This window comes from Podarcis melisellensis (genome assembly GCF_964234715.1).
Source record: "Podarcis melisellensis genome assembly, chromosome: 12".
Classification (NCBI taxonomy): Eukaryota; Metazoa; Chordata; class Lepidosauria; order Squamata; family Lacertidae; genus Podarcis; species Podarcis melisellensis.
The window spans coordinates 58,468,570-58,488,233 of record NC_138544.1 but is presented as its reverse complement, the minus strand read 5'-3'; the positions used below and the strand labels follow the sequence as shown (position 1 = coordinate 58,488,233).

The 19,664-nt window shown below is 42.9% G+C and overlaps 1 protein-coding gene across 2 annotated transcripts in view; it reads left to right on the top strand.

The window, feature by feature from the left end:
* Nucleotides 1–19,664, top strand: part of LOC309381127 (KAT8 regulatory NSL complex subunit 1-like) — a 48,965-nt gene that overhangs the window by 4,049 nt on the left and 25,252 nt on the right. For both annotated transcript variants that reach the window (XM_081931658.1, XM_081931659.1), the window contains exons 2-4: nt 11,810–11,951; nt 12,858–13,058; nt 16,462–16,589. In XM_081931658.1, the coding sequence (XP_081787784.1) occupies nt 11,810–11,951; nt 12,858–13,058; nt 16,462–16,589 (471 nt within the window). The remainder of the gene's footprint in view (nt 1–11,809; nt 11,952–12,857; nt 13,059–16,461; nt 16,590–19,664) is intronic.

Sequence of the window (19,664 nt, the reverse complement as noted above, 5' to 3'; positions counted from 1 at the left end):
CAGGTTCGATTCCCTGCTCGTCCACATGCAGCTCCTGGGTGACCTTGGGCCAGTCACACTTCTCTGAAGTCTCTCAGCCTCACTCACATCACAGAGTGTTTGTTGTGGGGGAGGAAGGGAAAGGAGAATGTTAGCCGCTTTGAGACTCCTGAAGGGGAGTGAAAGGCGGGGTATCAAATCCAAACTCCTCCTCCTCCTCCTCCTCCTCCTCCTCTTCTTCTTCTTCTTCTTTTTGGCATATTTTAGGGTTTTGTGTGTGTAGCTGTAGTGTGACACATTAATCTGGCAGGTGTCTGTTCTAGAGGAAAGAAAGGGCATTTGTGGCATCCTCTCTCTTTTGTGAGAACCTTAATCATCTGTACCTGAGTAGCATGCACATGTGAGAGACTCAAAATCATACAACTAAGCAAAAATAAGTGTCCTTGGAAAAGGTTGATGCTCCAAAAGTGGTGGAAAAACCTTGTGTTTGGCCAAGTGATTTGAGTTTGATGTATCCTGATGGCAAGTAATGTGTAGTGTACACATACTGAGTTTGAACCTTGAATACCTTGGTGGCATTGAGAACATTGTTAACTTGGAATTTAATGTCCCATAAGGCTCCTGTGTTGATTTAAAAACCCCAAGAAACTGCAACAGCTGTGTGTGTGTGTGTGTGTGTGTGTGTGTGTGTGTGTGTGTGTGTGGTGTAACTATTAGCAATTATTAATCTGTTGATGTTTTGGCTGAAGAAGATAGACAAATTTGAGGAAGTAGTTTCTGCTTTTGCAGCTTTAATTGCACAAAGCACCTTCCTGTTAAACTTCTTATTTGGGATAAGTGGCTTGGACTCATGTATAGAACCATTTGCCACTCAGGGGCACAGTAGCTCAGTATTCTGAATACAAGCCTGACCTGATTAATTTCAGCCTGAAATGGCAAGCTTCATATCTCAGTGGTACAGCACATTTTATTTGCCTACAATAGGTCCCAGATTCAGTCCCCAGCATCTGCAGGGAAGGCTGGGAAAGGTTCATTTCTGAAAGCCTGAAGAGCTACTGTCAATCAGTGTAGACAGTCCTGAGCTACATAGACCAATATGGTGTGACATGGGAGTTTCCTTTGTTCCGCTGCACATTATCTCTTGAATGATATTAAGCTGAGCTTGACTATTAGTTTCATTTTAGTAGGCCTTGAAGCAAATGATGTTGTCTGGATCTGTCTAGTTCTTAATTTATATAGCATCCAGTACAATAGTTGCTGCTTTATAAATAAAGGTCTTGAAAAAATAATCTGTATAGCATACAGAAGTTACTTGCAGCTAAGTTACCATCCACCTTACTATTATGTTCCAGTTTGTTGTGGTTCTCAGAGCTTGCTTCTGTACAGTAAAAGTGTGTTTCTTTGGAGTAATGGCATTAACTCTTCTACAGCAGCTAGAGAATATTATTGTTTCAGGTTATATATTCTGCAGTCATTCACTGCTTCTAACTTAAAATCATATTCCTTTGTATGTAGCAGGATATGTTCTTAGTGGTTATGTCTGCACATTGCATTCATGTTTAGCTATGGTTGAGCATGAATGAGTAGTGTGCTTGTTACCTGCTTCGTTCCTCCCCCACTGCTATCATCTGAATTGAGCTTGTGGTTTGTGGGAAGCAAAGAATGAAGCTTGGCTGCCGATCATGGTTTGGAGAGAAACAAACCATGAGCCTCTGTTTGGATAACAGAATAAGCAAACACTTGTGGTTTAGAGATATGGAGATGCAGGAAAAATCTTTCCATCCCCTCCTCCCAGGCCTTCACATCTCTTGGTGTATCCAGGAGTGGAGGAGGTACAAAGTGGGCTCACAAAGAAGGGCCTCAGGATGATTGCAGGGTCCAAGTTGGATTGAACCTGGGACCTTAAATTAGGTGCGTAATATTTGCAAACTTAAGGTGACTAACATAAGCAAACCATAGCCATGTATACTGAGGAACAGACCCTTTAGCAGCTGCAGTGGTTAGCAGTTGGCTTCCGGTGTCAATTCAAGATGCTGTTTTTGAGCTTTTAAAGTTCTAGAGATCTGAGACCAGAGGAATCACTTAGGAATGACTAATGAGCCTCCCCGGAAACTTACTTTCAAGAGTTGCTCTGCTGCCTCCCCCTATCCCCAGGAATCTGAACCAAGTGGGCACCAGAGAGAGGGCTGTTTTATTTTTGGCACCCAGAAGTAAGTTAGGCTGTACTGTTGCTCAGTTTTAGGTGAGAAGTGAAACTTGCATTTCAGCAGACTCTTTCAGGATATAGCTTTTAAGGATGTATCACTGCTTCAAAACTCTCTTTGCTTTTTCTTTATTTGTAAGCCACTTTGATTGAAATTTAGAAAGGTAGAATAGAAATTCCATTATTTAAAGTAAGCCACTGTGTGCAGATGTAAAAAGAAATGCAGATAAGTCAACAAGAGAGTTAGATGACAAAGGACAAATGGGTCATAAGCTTGAGGAGCCAAAAATGTAGAAAAGGCAACCCATGTATTACAGTTAAGATACAGTCCAAATCTTAAGCATTCAGTCTAGGAAGCTGCAAAGCAGCTAGAATTCCAAATCACATTTCTGGCTTGCTCCATTTAAGGGTGTATTTATTTGCTGTTTACCAATTTAGAAGCTGCTGTAATCTGAATTGAGTTTTTCATGTCCTCGTGGAAGTCTGTTGTATCACTCGGAGTGAGTCATTACAGAAAGTGAAAAGGTTTGTTTGTCTTAACCTGTATTTAGTGTCACAGTTCACAGAAGACTGTTTTCTAGGAACATTTCTGGCAACTGGATGCCTGCACAGGAAAAAACTACATTGGGTTACAAAACAATAATGATTTGTGTATTGCCAGTCCCATTTTTAATTTGAGTTTAATTTTTTCTTTTAGATCTCATTCTGGATTTAATTTTTTCTTTTAGATCTCATTCTGCTTTGTTTCATAATTTTTCTTGACTAGTTTTAAACTAATATAGGAAGTAAAATTATGTTCAGGACAGGTTAGCAAGAGGCTGACAGTACTGGAGGATGCTGTTCACTTCCAGCCATAATTACTGCTAGTCAGGTGAGTGAAATGCTGCATGATAGATAGGCTCTGATAAATGATCCCAGTCTACAGACAAATGGATGGGAAGAAAGCAGGAAAAAAGGAAATTCTGGCACCAGTTCTAAAAATTACAGTTCAACCACCTAGGATGGAAACCATTAAAGGGAATCTGAACAAGGTGACGGATGTGGGAGAAGCAGAGCCAAAAGGCATCTAGACACCCAGCAGAGCTAATGGAATAGCTGATGAAACTACATTGAATGCTTTCATATTTAGTAACTAGAGAGTTGAGGTTGTTGAGCAGAAGGGAAGTATACTATGTCTTTCGCCAGAAGACGAAATGACCATTGAGAAGATAGATCTCCACAGTCAGGGAAAGATCAGCCTGGTTCCATTCATTGGTCAGAGAACAAGCAACTCCAGAGAGCTGCTTCAATATTTGGGGTGGGCAGATAAATTATGTTTTGAAATAGAAATGTGGTGAGTAAGAAGCTGGGGTGGGTGCCTTCCTCTGCTTGCTCTGGGTGGTAATATCCAGTAAGTGACCTTCAGTTGATTGAATGCATCCTTCACTGGAATGGGGGGAGAGGCTGTTTTCAGCCATTCCTCTTTCCCCACAGCTTCCATGCAAGTCAGCTCTTGAGGGTTAGGCTTCCTCTTGAAACACCAGAAATAAATTGTCTCATCTGAGAAGTGATAATGAAATAGCATTTTGCTATCTTTGTCAATAAGCACCCCCCATACTATCCAGCAGTTACTACTACTTCTTCTTTGGTCATCATTTGTAGCTGAGTAAGATTGTCTTCGGGACACAGGTGGCGCTGTGGGTTAAAGCCTCAGCGCCTAGGACTTGCTGATCGAAACGTCGGCGGTTCGAATCCCTGCTGCGGGGTGCGCTCCCGCTGCTCGGTCCCAGCGCCTGCCAACCTAGCAGTTCGAAAGCACCTCCGGGTGCAAGTAGATAAATAGGGACCGCTTACCAGCGGGAAGGTAAACGGCGTTTCCGTGTGCAGCTCTGGCTCGCCAGAGCAGCGATGTCACACTGGCCACGTGACCCGGAAGTGTCTCTGGACAGCGCTGGCCCCTGGCCTCTTAAGTGAGATGGGCGCACAACCCCAGAGTCTGTCAAGACTGGCCCGTACGGGCAGGGGTACCTTTACCTTTACCTTTAAGATTGTCTTTCATGAACACAGTCTTAATGTTGTGGCTGTAAGTGGCTGTGGAGGCCAATTCTGGATCCACACGTCATTCCACAGTGGGGACATAGGTTTCTGGGTGGGAGTTGATCAAGATGAGGATTTGCCAAACGTGGCTTCCTCTTAGCTCTTTTCTGCCTCTTGTCCTGAGTTCATGCTTTTTCAAAGTCCATGACGTCTTTGGTAGAGGCTTTTCTCCAATTGGAGCACTCGCAGGCCGGTGTTTCCCAATTATTCATGCTTATACTGCATTTTTAAAAGATTTGCCTTGAGAGCGTCTTTAAACCTCTTTTGTTGTCCACCAGTATTTCACTTTCCATTTTTTAAGTTTGGAATAGAGTAGTTGCTTTGGAAGACGATAATCAGGCATCCGCACAACATAACTAGTCCAACGAAGTTGATGTTGAAGAATAATTGCTTCGACACTGGTGATCTTTGCTTCTTCCAGTACACTGGTATTAGTTCGCCTGTCTTCCCAAGTGATACGCACATTTTTTCTGAGACACCGTTGATGGAATCTCCTGAGGAGTTGGAGTTTATAAGTGGTCCATGTTTCACAAGCGTACTGTAAAGTTGGTTGTGCAGTAGCTTTGTAAACAAGCATTTTGGTTTCCCTGTGGATGTCTTGATCCTCAAACACTCCTGTACTTCAATTGGGAGAAAACTGCACTTGCAGAGCTCAAACGCTGCAGGATTTCTGCATCTACAGCCCTTGTGGAGGGATAACTGCCCAGGTAGGAAAAGTGATCAACACTGTCCAACATCACATCGTTAAGTTGGATTTGTGGTGCTGCAGAGGGGGTTGTTTTGTGCTTGTTGGTGCAGCACTTTGGGTTTTGATTTTTTGTTATATTGAGGAATAGACCAAGCTTTTCTATAAGCTTCTGTGAAGGTATTTAGGATGGTTTGGAGGTCATCCTGTGAGTGTGCACACACTACATTGTCGTCAGCATTTTGAAGCTCTATGACAGAAGTTATGGTAGCCTTACTCTTTGCTTTCTATTGTTTACTAGCCTGGTCTTCACTCTGAGGAGAAACAGGGAGAAGAGCAACTTCTTTTTATGAGCAAAAAGCAGATTACTTAAAAACGAAACTTTGCTGCTGCTTTCTTTTTTAATATAGCAGAGAAGTGGCCTCCCCCACAGATACCAGAGTTAGTGACCTTAGGCATTTGTTGCTTGGGGTTGGGTGGGAGGATTGTGTGCAAAACTGCCTAAATTCAGCCTGTGCAATGATGATGTTAGGAAAATATATCTTCCTGTGTCAAAGAGACAGGATCCCAGGGTTTACTAGGAACAGATGAACCATTCCGCCCCCTCCCCCCGGGGATTTCTGTTTTCGTTTATACGGTTCGTTAACCTTAGTTTAATTTTCAGGCACAGTGCATTGGCTTTCATTTGCTCCTCTGAAGGTTCAGAATTCTCCTTATCTACATCTTATCTGGCTGATTAGAAGGTTTCAGTTGTGGATTAATGGTGTGGGAACGATGTCCTAGTTTGAGTTCTTTATATAATGAAATGTGGAAGAGAGTTACAGGTGAAAGGAGATGACCTTTTATTTTGTTGAGTGTGTTTGAAATGTTTATCCGTCTGACTGGAAAACTCTCTTCAGTTTACCAGAATAATAAAGACAGGCAAGTAGGAGATCACTTTACTCCAGTAGTTAGGTCATTGGCCCAACTAGCTCAAAATTGTATGCATTGGGGGTGGGGGCACCATTTCAGCCTGAGGGCTCCATTCTCTCATGGGCAACCTTCCAGAGGCTGTGCACTTGTGGGAGAGCAGGGCGAGAGGTTAAAGTGAGTGGAACAATGGGTGTAGCTTTTTCCTTTGCAGAGGTAGGCAACATTGGAGCCATGCAAAAGTCAAGAGGCTTCTGTGTGCACAGAAAATTGCTTTCTTGGGAAAGCAAGAGGTATTTCCATAATACTCAAGAGCAGAACTAGTGAGGGGTTGTAACCTGAGAGGGTCCCAAGAGACCTGTATTTGAGCCTGCAGTTTCCCACTCCTACTCTGACTGGCAGCGGCTGTCCATGTTTTCAGACTGGTTTTTCACATTCCTACAGTAGAATGAACTAGAGACTGTCTGAATGCAAAACATTACTGAACTATGGTCCTTCCCTAATTGTTGTTGTTTAGTCATTTAGTTGTGTCCGACTCTTCGTGACTCCCTGGACCAGAGCACGCCAGGCACTTCTGTCCTCCACTGCCTCCCGCAGTTTGGTCAAACTCATGCTGGTAGCTTCGAGAACACTGTCCAACCATCTCGTCCTCTGTCGTCCCCTTCTCCTTGTGCCCTCCATCTTTCCCAAAATCAGGGTCTTTTCCAAGGAGTCTTCTCTTCTCCTGAGGTGGCCAAAGTATTGAAGCCTCAGCTTCAGGATCTGTCCTTCCAGTGAGCACTCAGGGCTGATTTCCTTCAGAATGGAGAGGTTTGATCTTCTTGCAGTCCATGGGACTCTCAAGAGTCTCCTCCAGCACCATAATTCAAAAGCATCCATTCTTCAGCGATCAGCCTTCTTTATGGTCCAGCTCTCACTTCCATACATCACTACTGGGAAAACCATAGCTTTTACTGTACGGACCTTTGTTGGCAAGGTGATGTCTCTACTTTTTAAGATGCTGTCTAGGTTTGTCATTGCCCTCCCCTAATATATTTGCTTAATTCAGGTATTATATTGTTAAGAATTTTAACATTGTATGGATAAAGTTCTTGTTTGTCCTTCAAGGTTTTCATGGAGCATGCTTTCTAGTACAAAGATTTGGGGAGTGCCGGTAATTTGCCAAATTGTATTGGTTTCCATTACAGTAAACTTACAGTTTAGAAGGTGCTATCCAATGCTCTTGTGGCACAATAAACCAGTTAGTCTCTAAGGTGTTGCTAGACTATTTACCATTCAGATGTGTTCTATTTTGAGATTGAATAATAGTGATTCATATTTTGGAGTAGGACTGGGCAGAAAATAGATAGAGATCTAGTAGATCTTGGGGTGATTTGCAACATTTTAGCAACAGCAGCTGCTGAGAGGCTTAGAAAAATATAAATTAGCCTTCTTTGATAAAGCAAGCATGGAGGAAAAGCAAGCATTAATATTTGTGTGAATCTTTGTCCAAGTCTTCTGAGCCCAGTTCTGACATTTGAAACAAATTGTTGGGCTTAGTCTGTTCCTTATTTCTGAGTTTACAGAAGCCCCCCTCCCAGGCCTTGATGTTCTTGTTTCAGTTGATGAATCACAAAAGTTCTAGACAAAAGAACAAACAAAAACAAAGTACATCCATCAAGTCTGAAGTTGGCTCGCCCCGACTTCAGGCTTGATGGATTTAGAAAAACATTTTCATACCTGGGAAATCAAAGTTGGCACAAAGAAATACTGTATATAATTTAAATAGCACAGTCCTTGTCGTTTCTACTCATAAGTACACACAGCTGAAATCAGTGGACTTACTTTCTGTTGTGTGTGTAGGATTCCAGACTAAATGTCAGTGACGGAGAAGAAAAAGGTGAAAGACCACCAGATTGCACCCATGGGGGACAGGCACAGCAGTAGTATTAAATGTGGCTTGTCTGAGCGCCGGAGTTTCTCTCTTCAGAGATCTCAGTCCTATTGCATCTCTGTATCAAATGTAGTTGGGAAAGTGATTATCGTTCCAAATTTCAGCACAAGCTCATTTGATGAGTGTGAAGTGGTTAACTCAGAAATGTCTCCTTGTGCCATTTACAGATGGATGGAATTCTGTGGACACACATTTACTGATTTACTTGTGCCATTTTTTAGCATGTGTTCTTCTGATTATTCCCTCTCAAATTCTGTTCACATTTGCTTATGTGAACATGGTTTGAATCAGTAATCTTGCATAATGCAGCAACTTCTTCTACTGTTTGTTCCTGCATGGTTATCTAAGACTTTGAAATCATATATATGAATACTATGATAGTCACCAACGTGGAAGCGAGTCTGCTTCTTTGAATTAGCTAGGTCTTACTGTTTTAAGTACAGGTGCTGTTGAGGCACATTCTTGCTCACGAAGCTGGAGTTATTCAGGCTGTGTTGCCTGTACTTCTGCTTGGTCACCAGTATTGTAGTATCGTTCTGTGTCTTTTGCAGACCTAGTTGATTTAGCACTCGCAAATAAAGTGAAGACCTGGCTTAGCAGTGCTCAGTTCCAGTAACCTAGAGGTCATTCCAGGGCTATGGAAATCAAATGTTAATAGGCTGAAAGAGCTGTCTGCCATATAGGTGTACTGCTAACTCATAAAAGGAGCGGATGCATAGATTAGATGGCTTTAGGACACCCACAAAATGTGCATGTTGTGCTTATTCTGATTCTCTCTTCTGTTGATGGTTCTGTTTTACGAGCTGTTCTGGAGAGCCCTCTTGGATTATGGTGAAGTTTTTGATACATTGTATTCCAAGATGCCGGGGACTCGGGTGGTGCTGTGGGTAAAACCTCAGAGCCTAGGACTTGCCGATCGTATGGTCGGCGGTTCGAATCCCCGCAACGGGGTGAGCTCCCGTCGTTCGGTCCCAGCTCCTGCCCACCTAGCAGTTCGAAAGCACCCTTAAGTGCAAGTAGATAAATAAGTACCGCTTTATAGCGGGAAGGTAAACGGCGTTTCCGTGTGCTGTGCTGGTGCCGGCTCGCCAGAGCAGCTTCGTCACGCTGGCCACGTGACCCGGAAGTGTCTCCGGACAGCGCTGGCCCCTAGCCTCTTAAGTGAGATGGGCACACAACCCTAGAGTCGGACACGACTGGCCCGTACGGGCAGGGGTACCTTTACCTTACATTCCAAGATGCTAGGTCATTTACAGCATAATGCGGGGAGGAAATGCAGTATGTCCAAAACAATTGCATTGCCCCTGCTCCTCAAAATATTTTCTCCAGCCAGGTTGACATGAGAGATGTGCTCCCTCCATACCTTTTTCAACGGACAGTCAAATAGTTACCAACCATGAATTTCTTAACAGCAGTAATACATAATTATGTTAAATTCACACATCAAGGAGACTTGAAATGCAGTCCCTCTCATTAAAAGGTAAAGGGACCTCTGACGGTTAAATCCAGTTGCGGACGACTCTGGGGTTGCGGTGCTCATTTTGCTTTACTGGCTGAAGGAGTCAGCGTTTGTCCGCAGACAGCTTCCGGGTCATGTGGCCAGAATGACCAAGCCGCTTGTGGAAACGCCGTTTACCTTCCCACCGGAGTGGTACCTATTTATCTACTTACACTTTGACGTGCTTTCGAACTGCTAGGTTGGCAGGAGCTGGGACAGAGCAACGGGAGCTCAGCCCATCACGGGGATTCGAAAAGAAGCATTGTATTGTTCCAGAAGTCTGGAATCCTCAGGCAGAAGGTGCCTAGCCCTAAGTGGAAAATATTCTCATGTGGGGTTCTGCCAGCTGCCAGGATAGGGTGTCACATCTTGCCCCTGCTTTTTCTATCTGACAACCCAGTTATACAGTTAAATCTGGACTACCACTTAAAACATGTATTCTTGACTTTTTGCAATTCTTTACAATATTTGACCCATGATAAAGGCATAGCGAGACAACTATCAATGTGGCATTTTAACACAGCAAAGTGTTGTTCTAATAGCAATTGCATATCTGAAAAGCACTAACAGTTTTATAATTAACACCTACATAGGATAAAACAGTTACTCATATTAAAGAAGAATAGTGATGATGCAGATGGTGTGATATTCTTATGTTTTATTTGACACCATTAGTGTACACAGTGTTTCAGAAGAGCAAAAATAATAATTATCTGAGTAGTTTTGCAGCCTGCTTTATAGATAGCCAGAAAATCATGTATTCTGTGGCCCCAAGAAAATAATGCTCACACCCTTTCATAGATGGTTGGCATGGTTATAGTTACTTTCGTGTGGTATAGTCATTGGTTCAGGGCCATTGAATATAGTAACATGCAGGAGAGGAGCTATGATATAACTTGATCCCCCAATGAAGGAAGCTTGGAAACAACCACATTAAAAATCTCTTGAATGTTTAATTTTTTGAGTTCACTTCTTGACCGAACAAAGCTATGGACTGATTCTCAACCATCCCCCCCAGTTTGGTATGTGTTATTTTGATTTAAAAGTCTGTAGTCTAGTGAACAATTTTGGCTAAGTAATGTTGCTTTTTTACTTGTTCGTAATTCCAAAGAAGGCTTGAAAAGCCTGGGTCTCGCTTTTTATTCCCTGTTGCTGCGTTAAGTTGGAGGTGGAGCTAAGTGTTTTGTAGCTAGATACCCCATATTCTGCCTTTACTGTTCAAAGAAAAAGGCATCTAGGTGCCTTCTATAATTTACTTTTTATAGGAGCAAGGTGACAGAAATATTTGGGTCGCTTCTGCATGCTAGATCAGAAAGAGCCTCCATCTGGTTCAACATTCTGCTTCCAACAGTGGCAAACTAGATGCTTGCAGGCAGTGGCACAAAGGCAGTAACTCTGTTATGTCACCAGCATTTGCCATTCATTAACATAACAGCATCTGAAAATGGAGGTTCTGTTTAGCTTTAATAGCAGCACTAAATAGACCCTTAAGAAAAAGAGTCCTGCTGGATCGGATAGATAGAGGGTCCGTTTATTTCCCACAGTGGCTAACTAGCGCTTTGGGAAATTCACAAAAGGCAGATCTAAGATGGTGACTGTGACCACATTCTATAGTAATGAACACCATAGTTTTGTTACGGAAATGACATGTGGGGAGCACATCTTTAAAGTTATTTCAGTGTTACAAATATTATGCCTGAATGTATCCTTTCGACTTGATAGCTCAGGGAAGATACTTAGCTTTATAAATTTATAGAAAATCCATACTTTAACCGACTCTCCTCATTCCAATGCCATTTTAACCATTAAAGAAAGGTGAATTTGGGCTCCACCTCCCCCAATAAACCAAGAAGCAGGAAGTCACATAAGCAGCAGAAACAGGGCATCCTGCCATAATTCCCCAAGTGTGAGACAGGGCCCCCAACCCAGGGAGTGACCATAGGGGACACAATAGATGTCCACAGAAGCAGTTTAGCAAGTCAGGTGTTCTGAAGGCCCATCTCCAGACAAGTCTCCTGAGGGCAAGGATATATAAAGAGTTTTATTGTTCTTTTCGGTGATGGGTACTTAAGAGGTGTTGGTAAAGGTGTCTGATAAAGTAACCTAATTTTGAACTTCTGTAACCCTTGTATACCCCTCCCATTTGTGACATGCTAGTGATGTAGTGATGATGTATCAATGATGCCTGTATCCCCCAGAGTGTATTCTGGGGGAAAAGAGGGAAGTTTTAAAAGAGGATGTCACCGCATGCTGGGGTTTTTTACTCCTGTGGGGACCTGTTGTGCAACAATAAAGATCATGGTCTACTGACCGCTGTTTTGCTCCAAATTACTTAGCTGGAACTTCCTTCTTTTACTGACCACATAGACCCGTGGGGGACTTGCACCCTGATGAGTTGGGCTGTTGAGTAGTCTCTCACCCCGGAATTTTTTCCCTTAACAGCTTTAACAGTCTTAATAGCTAGAATTTGGCACCAGTGATTTCATAGGTTGTTGTACTAACAACATGCAAATGCTTGTTTTTCAGACGACGCCTAGCAGAGCGCCAGTGGGCAATGGAAAGAGCGGCCATTATATGTCGATGGACATGGCTGCAGGCTCAGGTTTCTGACTTGGAATATCGTATCAGGCAGCAGACTGATGTTTACAAGCAGCTCCGTGCCAATAAGGTAGGCCAGCTTTCTTCTTTTGAGAAGTATCCCTTTCATTCTCTAACCTCTTATTCAGGAACTATACCAAGGTTTGGATCACAGTTTATTTTGGGAGTTCAGGAGCAGGTTGACTATGATGTAGTTAATGCACACTGTAAGGTAAGGCCCTCACTGTGGTATAATTAGAGCTGCAAGTGGCAGCTGGGCTTTGTGGCTAGCCGTTATTATTTTTTAGCCTGTTGTGAGGTCCAATTCAGCCTCAGTTCTTCCTGCAACTGTATGATTTTTAAAGCAATCAGAGTTATGTTAATAACATGTCAGCTGCAACTGGGCACATGGAATATTTCCACACTGGTGCTGAAGAAGTGGACAACACGGGGCATTTAGAAAGCTGTCTGAGCCCCGGTGAAACAAACAGTGGTGGTTATCTGGGTCAGTCTGCTTCTGTCTGGGACCTGATTAAGGGCATTTACTGGCTGCAGCGCTTTTGCGCTAACAGGCAAAGCTACAGGAAGTTTATCTAAAAGCAGATATCCTGCATGCCCCCTGCTGCTACCAAACATTTTTGCTTATGGAAGATTTAGGGAGGCAGGAAGGGAAAGATCTTGAGTGAATAAAAATCTGTCAACTGTGCAATCCTTCGTGTGCATGGCTTAGCAAAATATTAGGGGCACTACAGCCAAACGGCTTTGCAAGTCCCAGCCCCATTTTTGGTATCTTTGATAAATAATAAACAAATATACAGTAATTCAGTAGTAGTAGTAGTAGTAATAGTAACAATATAATTTTTATGCCACTGGGATTCCTCAAAAAATAGTAAAAGAACAATGCAACATCACACACTAAAAACTTCCCTGAACAGGGCTGCCTTTCAGATGTCTTAAAAATCACACATGTGAATAATATCCTTTTTTTATTCTTTAGGGGCCTGTTGTCTTGGGTGATCTCCAGCATGAGGATGTGATGAGACAACAGAGTCGTCTAGGTTCTGCAGCTGTGGTGAACTCCAGGAAAAATAAAATACTGCCGCCAGCCTCCTCCCACCTGAAGGTGCCTACTGGGGACAGGCAGTGTGACTTGTCTCCCTGTATCCCTTCCTACCTCCTGCAGAATGCAGAGAAACAGGTCAGTGTATAAACTGTGGCAGTAGACTCCTTTTGTGCAAAGATATTGCTTAACAATGTGTGTTCCAGTCTTTAAAATCTGCATTGCCTTGGATTGAGGCTTGAAATAACTCGTGTGCTTGATTGATGGGTGTCTAGAAATGTAATGCGGTTTAAAAATAATAATCCTGTAGATGTGCAGGGTGAGTATAAGTGACTAAATTGGTGCTGGTTTCTAATGAAAGCAGGATTTGAATTTCCACCTCGCACTTGCATTAGAGAAATTGCTGAAATGTCTTGGTGGATACTGTATTCACAAACAACTTCTCTTCATTCACCTGGCATTCCTTTTACCAGATATTATGTCCCAGATAAAACAGAAATGGAATCTTAAGTTTTATTTGTGATATAGTCGCCTGGGAGTGTTCTTGAAAGGGCTTACATGGGTGAGGCTTCTGGGAAATTTTGCTCTTGACCTTGTAGGAGGCATATTTAAATTTGTGTTCTTGGTGGAGGGGCTGCATAGAGTGGGGGGTCTGCTTCTCTTGCTAAATACAATAAAAAGCATATAATTATAAAAGAGTTCTGGACAAACAGTGATAGATTTCATCTTAAGAGGCTTTTCCCCAACGGCATCTTTTAAACAGATTTTATACCTTTACAAAGTGTGTAAAGCCTGCTGCTTTTGTAATAATATGGTGACTACTTTTTAAAAGCAGTGAAACGAAGGCTGAGAAACTTGTCCCAGGACAACTCATAAATAGGAGACTGAACTGGGGTTTGAACTAAGAAGTAACAGTTTTCCCAATAACTTACACTGTTCTTTCCCTACTGTATTAGCTTTCTGGGGAATGGTAGGTATTCTCTTATAGCTGCTGAGCACATGATATCCAGAGTTTACCTCATTTCTTCTGAGACATCTTTTGATAGTCACTGATTTTCACCATGTGCTCATTTTTCATTTGGATTTCTCAGCTGCAGTGCCTGATGGCTTTAGGGATCCTGGTAATTCTGTTTCTCTAATTGCCTTTATTGCTCTTGCCCTGCAAACCTCCAGTTCTTTCTCATTCATCCTGCCATATCTTGCACAGAGACCTAGAATTATTTATGCTTGATGGCTTTTCTCAAAACAAAAAATGTTATTTCTCCTTTCAAGTTATCTTGTTACTGATTATCCATCAGGAGTTGAGAAAGGTAGCTTTAGTTGTCATTTCAGGGGGGTAGGTCTAATATGATACATAATGAATTCCTGTTCACAAGTTAAGATAGAATGAATTGATCCTGGTATCTGAGCAATTGGGAGTAAAATGCTTGATTTGCACAGCCCTCTGTAAACCTAGTTGTCTGTAGTGAGATCTCCTTCTGAGCACATACTGCTAGGTGAAATAGTGAAAGTTCTTCCATAGTTTTGTGGAAGCAGTTCGCATGACTGAAACACGTCTTCATGCATTGGCAGCGGCTGTCATGGTGGTTTGCTTCTAGAAGAACAAGTCTTGTCAAGAAATGGGTGGGAATACTCCAAGAAGAAATAAAGAGGTCTTCTGCTCCATTTCTCATGGGAAAAGTGGTTCAGGAGTAGTGGGGGACTGTCACACTGATGCCGAGACCTTATGTTGAATTGAGGCTCATGCAGATGATCCCTTGAAGTGATCCAAATTCCTGGCTGGCTGTTAACAAATTCTCCCAATGATGAGGAATCTCCATGGATTTCCCAGAGCGGATCTTCTAATCTTAATTTCACTGATATGTTGATAAGTGTATTCTAAAGAGCTATTCTTTGGGGCCTGTTTGAACTTAACATGCTGTTCCCACAGGGCAGAGTGAGGGTTTTCATTCTTCAGGCTTTGTATACAGTATGCTTTTACTACTCAGTGTTGTGTGTTTGGGCTTTGGTTTTAAGGAGGAGTCTCCTCTCCTGGTGGGGTGGGAGGGTAGACTGAAGGATGTGTGTCAACCTTGGGAAACAGATGCTGGAAATCCTGTCCTGGCTGATTTGCTGGTATTTGAACTGTCACCAGACACACTCTTTCCCTTTTCTCTTCCTCCCTCCCTCCTTCCCTTCCATTTGCTCCTGAATTCATGTTTCTCTCTGCAAAATTTTAGACCAATCCTGTGCATGCCTACTTAGAAGTAAGTTCTGTTATTTCAGTTTAGCTTACTTGCAAATATGGTTGCCAAATAGTAAAAACAGATAAACAACACTCAGGATGCCAAATTCAGGGGTGCAGCAAATGCCTGGAGGCATAGAAACACATGGCCCTGATTACAGCTTTCCTGTAATATTCACTGAGGTTTTTGTGTTTCCTATTAAGTGACTGTTAGTGCATCTTCCCTACAGCAAGACCTCTTTTTTTAAATGCTAAAATGGATAACTAAGCTTCCTGTTAATGAGTAGCTTAGCCTGCCTTCTTAAGTGAAGGTAGCAAATCTGAAGTTGGGACTACCTGATGTTGAAAGTGACCTGATTTTAAATATTCTTTGAGATAAATTTTCTGACAGCTTTTGGCATGACATTTATGGCAGGTGTGTGGGGTTTGTTGTGTGTTTCAGAGTCTCATTCTCAGAGAGCTTACGAAGTAGTACCGCATTTTTCTCCCTATAGGACGCACCGTCCCATAAGGCGCACCTAGTTTTTTTGGGGGGAAATAAAGGGGGGAAAATTTATTCCCATCCCCCAGAACAGGCAACTCTCCGCAAGCCGTGGGAGCCCAGCGCAGGGCTCCCGCGCCTTGCGGAGAGCTGCACGAAGTCTGGGCCTGCTGAGCTCAGCGCGCCCAGGCTTCGGCATGCAGGCAACTCTCCGCAAGCCGCGGGAGCCCAGCGCAGGTGCGCACCGACCCCTCTCACTCTCCAGGCTTCAGCGAAAGCCTGCATTCGCCCCATAGGACGCACACACATTTTCCCTTCATTTTTGGAGGGGAAAAAGTGCGTCCTATGGGGCGAAAAATACGGTATTTGGAAATTACCAAATATGTTAAGCACCATCATGATGAGAGCTGAAATCTTGAGAAGTTTCTTAAAATGTTAGGTGCCATTCCTGCATCAGAGGATTGTAGCTGTAGAGGATAATTGGACTACTTCCCTCTTTACTGGCATTTTTTGTTGAGATCTAATCATTAATGAGAGGAAGGAAATGCTCAGGTCTTATTTTTAGTTTGTGGATGAAATTTAAAAGCAGCTTTTAATGTTTAAATTGGAGCCTGAGGGTGTATTCATGGATCTTTCGAATGCAGACATATGGAAAGAGGCACAAATGGTTCTGGATTAACCCTACTGAGATGGCAAACTACTTTTCACTTTGTTAAATTGCTGCTTTTGCTTTGTTTTTCCCCTCTTCCTGCTTCCAGAGCACAAAACAAATGAGTCTTCTGAATCATTCTGTCACAAGACTTACTTGAGTTTGAGATTTCATTTTTCTCTTGCAGAATTCTCGCCTTGCGCAGTCTTTAAGAAACCTTGTGTGTCAAAGTCCCTCCTGTACACCCATCAATGGGTCTCCAGAGCCCCCCAAAGCCTGCACATCACCCCATCAAGTCAACGGAATAAGTAACTGGTTAGTCCTACTTTTCTTTCAGGTTGATCAGTGTGATGTTCTGGAATTTGTCTTGCTGAGTAAACATTGTGTTCTACACTGGCTCTGATTAGGAGAGAAAATTAATTTGGTGTTTTTGAGGGGGGGGAAAGAATTCTATATGGATTACCATAATTTTAAATGTTCTTGGACCAAAATAGAATACATCGTTTAGTGAAGCTTGTTGTAAAATGCATTCAGGTTGCTTGTCTGTGGCTCCATATGTGCTGGTGTGGGAAGCAAAGGCTTTCTGTGTCTCTTCCTTCTGTACAATTTCAGTTTTGAATGTAGTCACAGGAGAACTTTTGGTTGGGGAAAGATGTCAGTGCTCAACAAATCCTCTTGCATAGCTGTTTTCAGGTTCCATATACAGTAATACCTCCGCGAACATACCTGTCGACTGTGTTATAATCCATTTCGGCGAACATCTGCAGCAAACCTAGAAGTACCGGAACGGGTTACTTCTGGGTTTGCCACTTGCGCATGCGCAGAAGCGCAAACTGCTCTGCGTGTGTGCGCAGAGTGGCACTTTGTCGAGTGTCCCTTTCATGGATCATCCAGGGCTCCGGAATGGATCCCAAAAGAAGGTACCACTGTAGAGCCGTTAAATGTCGCCTTTGGGCACCATACCAGCTTCTTAAGAAAAGTGACTCTTTCTTCAGAATAGATTCCATTTCATTATTGGTCAAGTTTACCCCTGCGTTGCCATTTTTATTCATCACAGTAGAACAAGATTGAAATTATACTGGCAATATATTGTGAATCGGGTGTGTGCTTATGTGGGATAGTCAAATAGCACGATACTGCAAAAACTGGGAAGCTGATTGTTGTAAACAAAAATCTGCCCTTTCCCCTTATGGGTTATCCAAGAGCCCATATAAAGTTCTTACGTAGGTTTCCTTTTGGTAGGAGAAATAACAGAGGCCAACCAGAGAATATTGAGAAGGAAAGTAGAGAATTTATTATACATCTAAGACCTTAAAATTCTTATCACACGATGCTTCTTCCTGTTCTGTGCAGCTGTTGCAATTGCTAAGTGCCTTAGCCGCTCTTCCTTCCCTCCTGTAGCGGCAGTGGCAGGCTGATGCAAAAATCGCTCTTTGAGTAACTCTCTGCCGCAGCTCTCTAGTCTGCCTTGCCTGTCTCCTCAGCGGCAGGCAAAAACCGTCCTTGGAGATATCTCTGTGTGCATGTGTGCAGCCAAACTCTGCCCAAGGGCTCTGCCTCCTGAGCAGGTGGAGGTGAACAGCCTGCAAGCGGGAACGTCCCTCCCTCAGAGACGCCAGGCTCTTGCTGAAAGACAGCCACCAGGCTGATAAGTGGCTTAGGTAGATGCATGGCTTCTGGAATCTGGAGCCCCTTTTCTCCTCCTGTTCTCAGTAAAAATATAAACTGAAGTAATGGGAAAAAGAAAAACATGCTGCTCTAGCATAAGAGCTGCTTCCCTCTTTCCCCCCCGCTGTGCTTGTTTATTGCAGGTAGATGTTTGATTGTCTGTACCTCACTCTCTCTCCCCACTGCTGTGTTTGTGTGCATGTGGGTTTTGTCTTTGTGAAAAAGCAGAACACTTTTTAAAAAAAATTAACCCAGCCACTTTATGCTGGCAGGCGGCAGGACTTGCTCTAGAGTAGTCCAAACCACCACCCTCACTCTGCTTCCCCTGTCCCAAGCAAGCTTCCTTCTTTCCCCTGCTGTGCTTGTTGATTGTGCTGGCAGGCGGCAACTCCTCTTCTTAACTTTAGAGTACAGTGGTACCTCAGGTTACATACGCTTCAGGTTACATATGCTTCAGGTTACAGACTCCACTAACCCAGAAATAATACCTCGGGTTAAGAACTTTGCTTCAGGATGAGAACAGAAATCGTGCAGCTACGGTGCAGCGGCAGCAGGAGGCCCCATTTGCTAAAATGGTGCTTCAGGTTAAGATCAGTTTCAGGTTAAGAACTGTTGTAAATAAAAAATTGCCCTTTTCCCTTATGGGGTATCCAAGAGCCCATATAGAGTCCTTACATAGGTTCCCTTTCGTAGGAGAAAATAACAGAGGCCAACCAGAGAATATTGAGAAGCAAAGCAGCTAGTAAGCCTGATCTTTATTGATCTGTTGCAGCAGGGTGCTCCCCTCACACGCAGGAGAGGAAGAGGACCCCCAAAATTGCTGTGCAAGGGCTTATAAAGACTTTTGAAATTCCCATCCTGTAGATCAAGACCACCCCCAGAAACATCATGCATACATCACAGAAGGGGTGTAACCTAAGACCACCCCTCAGATACATCCCACCTACATCACAGAAATTTAAATGTTGTTTTTCTCTTGTCCTTGTTTATCTCCTGTCTGGTGGGTTACTTGATTGGATTTCCTGGGGAGCCTGGCCATTCTTTTGTAGTGGTAAAATACTTATTTCCTGGGCCAGGTCACAGGCTGACACCTTATTCATATCTTAAATGTGTCCTTAAGACAGGATTTGTGAGGAAAGAGACAATGGGGAGACTTTTCCAGTTTGACCTTGCAGAGAAAACATTTGGTCAGTTTAGGAATCAAAATGGTTCCAGGTTGGCCTTCCTGTGTTGATCTATGTATGTGCGGTTATGAACATTGCCATATATCTAAGACCATAAAATTCCTATCACAGAACGGACCTCCGGAACGAATTAAGTACCACTGTAGTTTCCTCCCCCTCCACCATCTCCCCTTTCCCAAGGAATCTGCAAAGAAACACTCCATTGAAGCTCTGGCCACTTCCCTCTTTTTCCCATCTGCATGTGCTTCTTTTTGGGTGTGGGTGTGCACACACAAATGTCTGTGTGCCTCCCTCATTATTCTCCTCCCTACCCTAGAACGCTTATCAATTCTCCCCTTGCCCCTTTGCTTTCTCACACATTTGTTATTATTAATGACAAAGTAATATATTAACATTAATATATAGAAATCTGTAATGTTATAGTTCAAGCATGCTATCTAGTAAAATTTCATATAATTACATGCATTAAATTTTCCTTGTGAAAATATTTATGTTTGCTTAATAATTTAAAATTCTGTAATTTTTTTTATCCATTCTT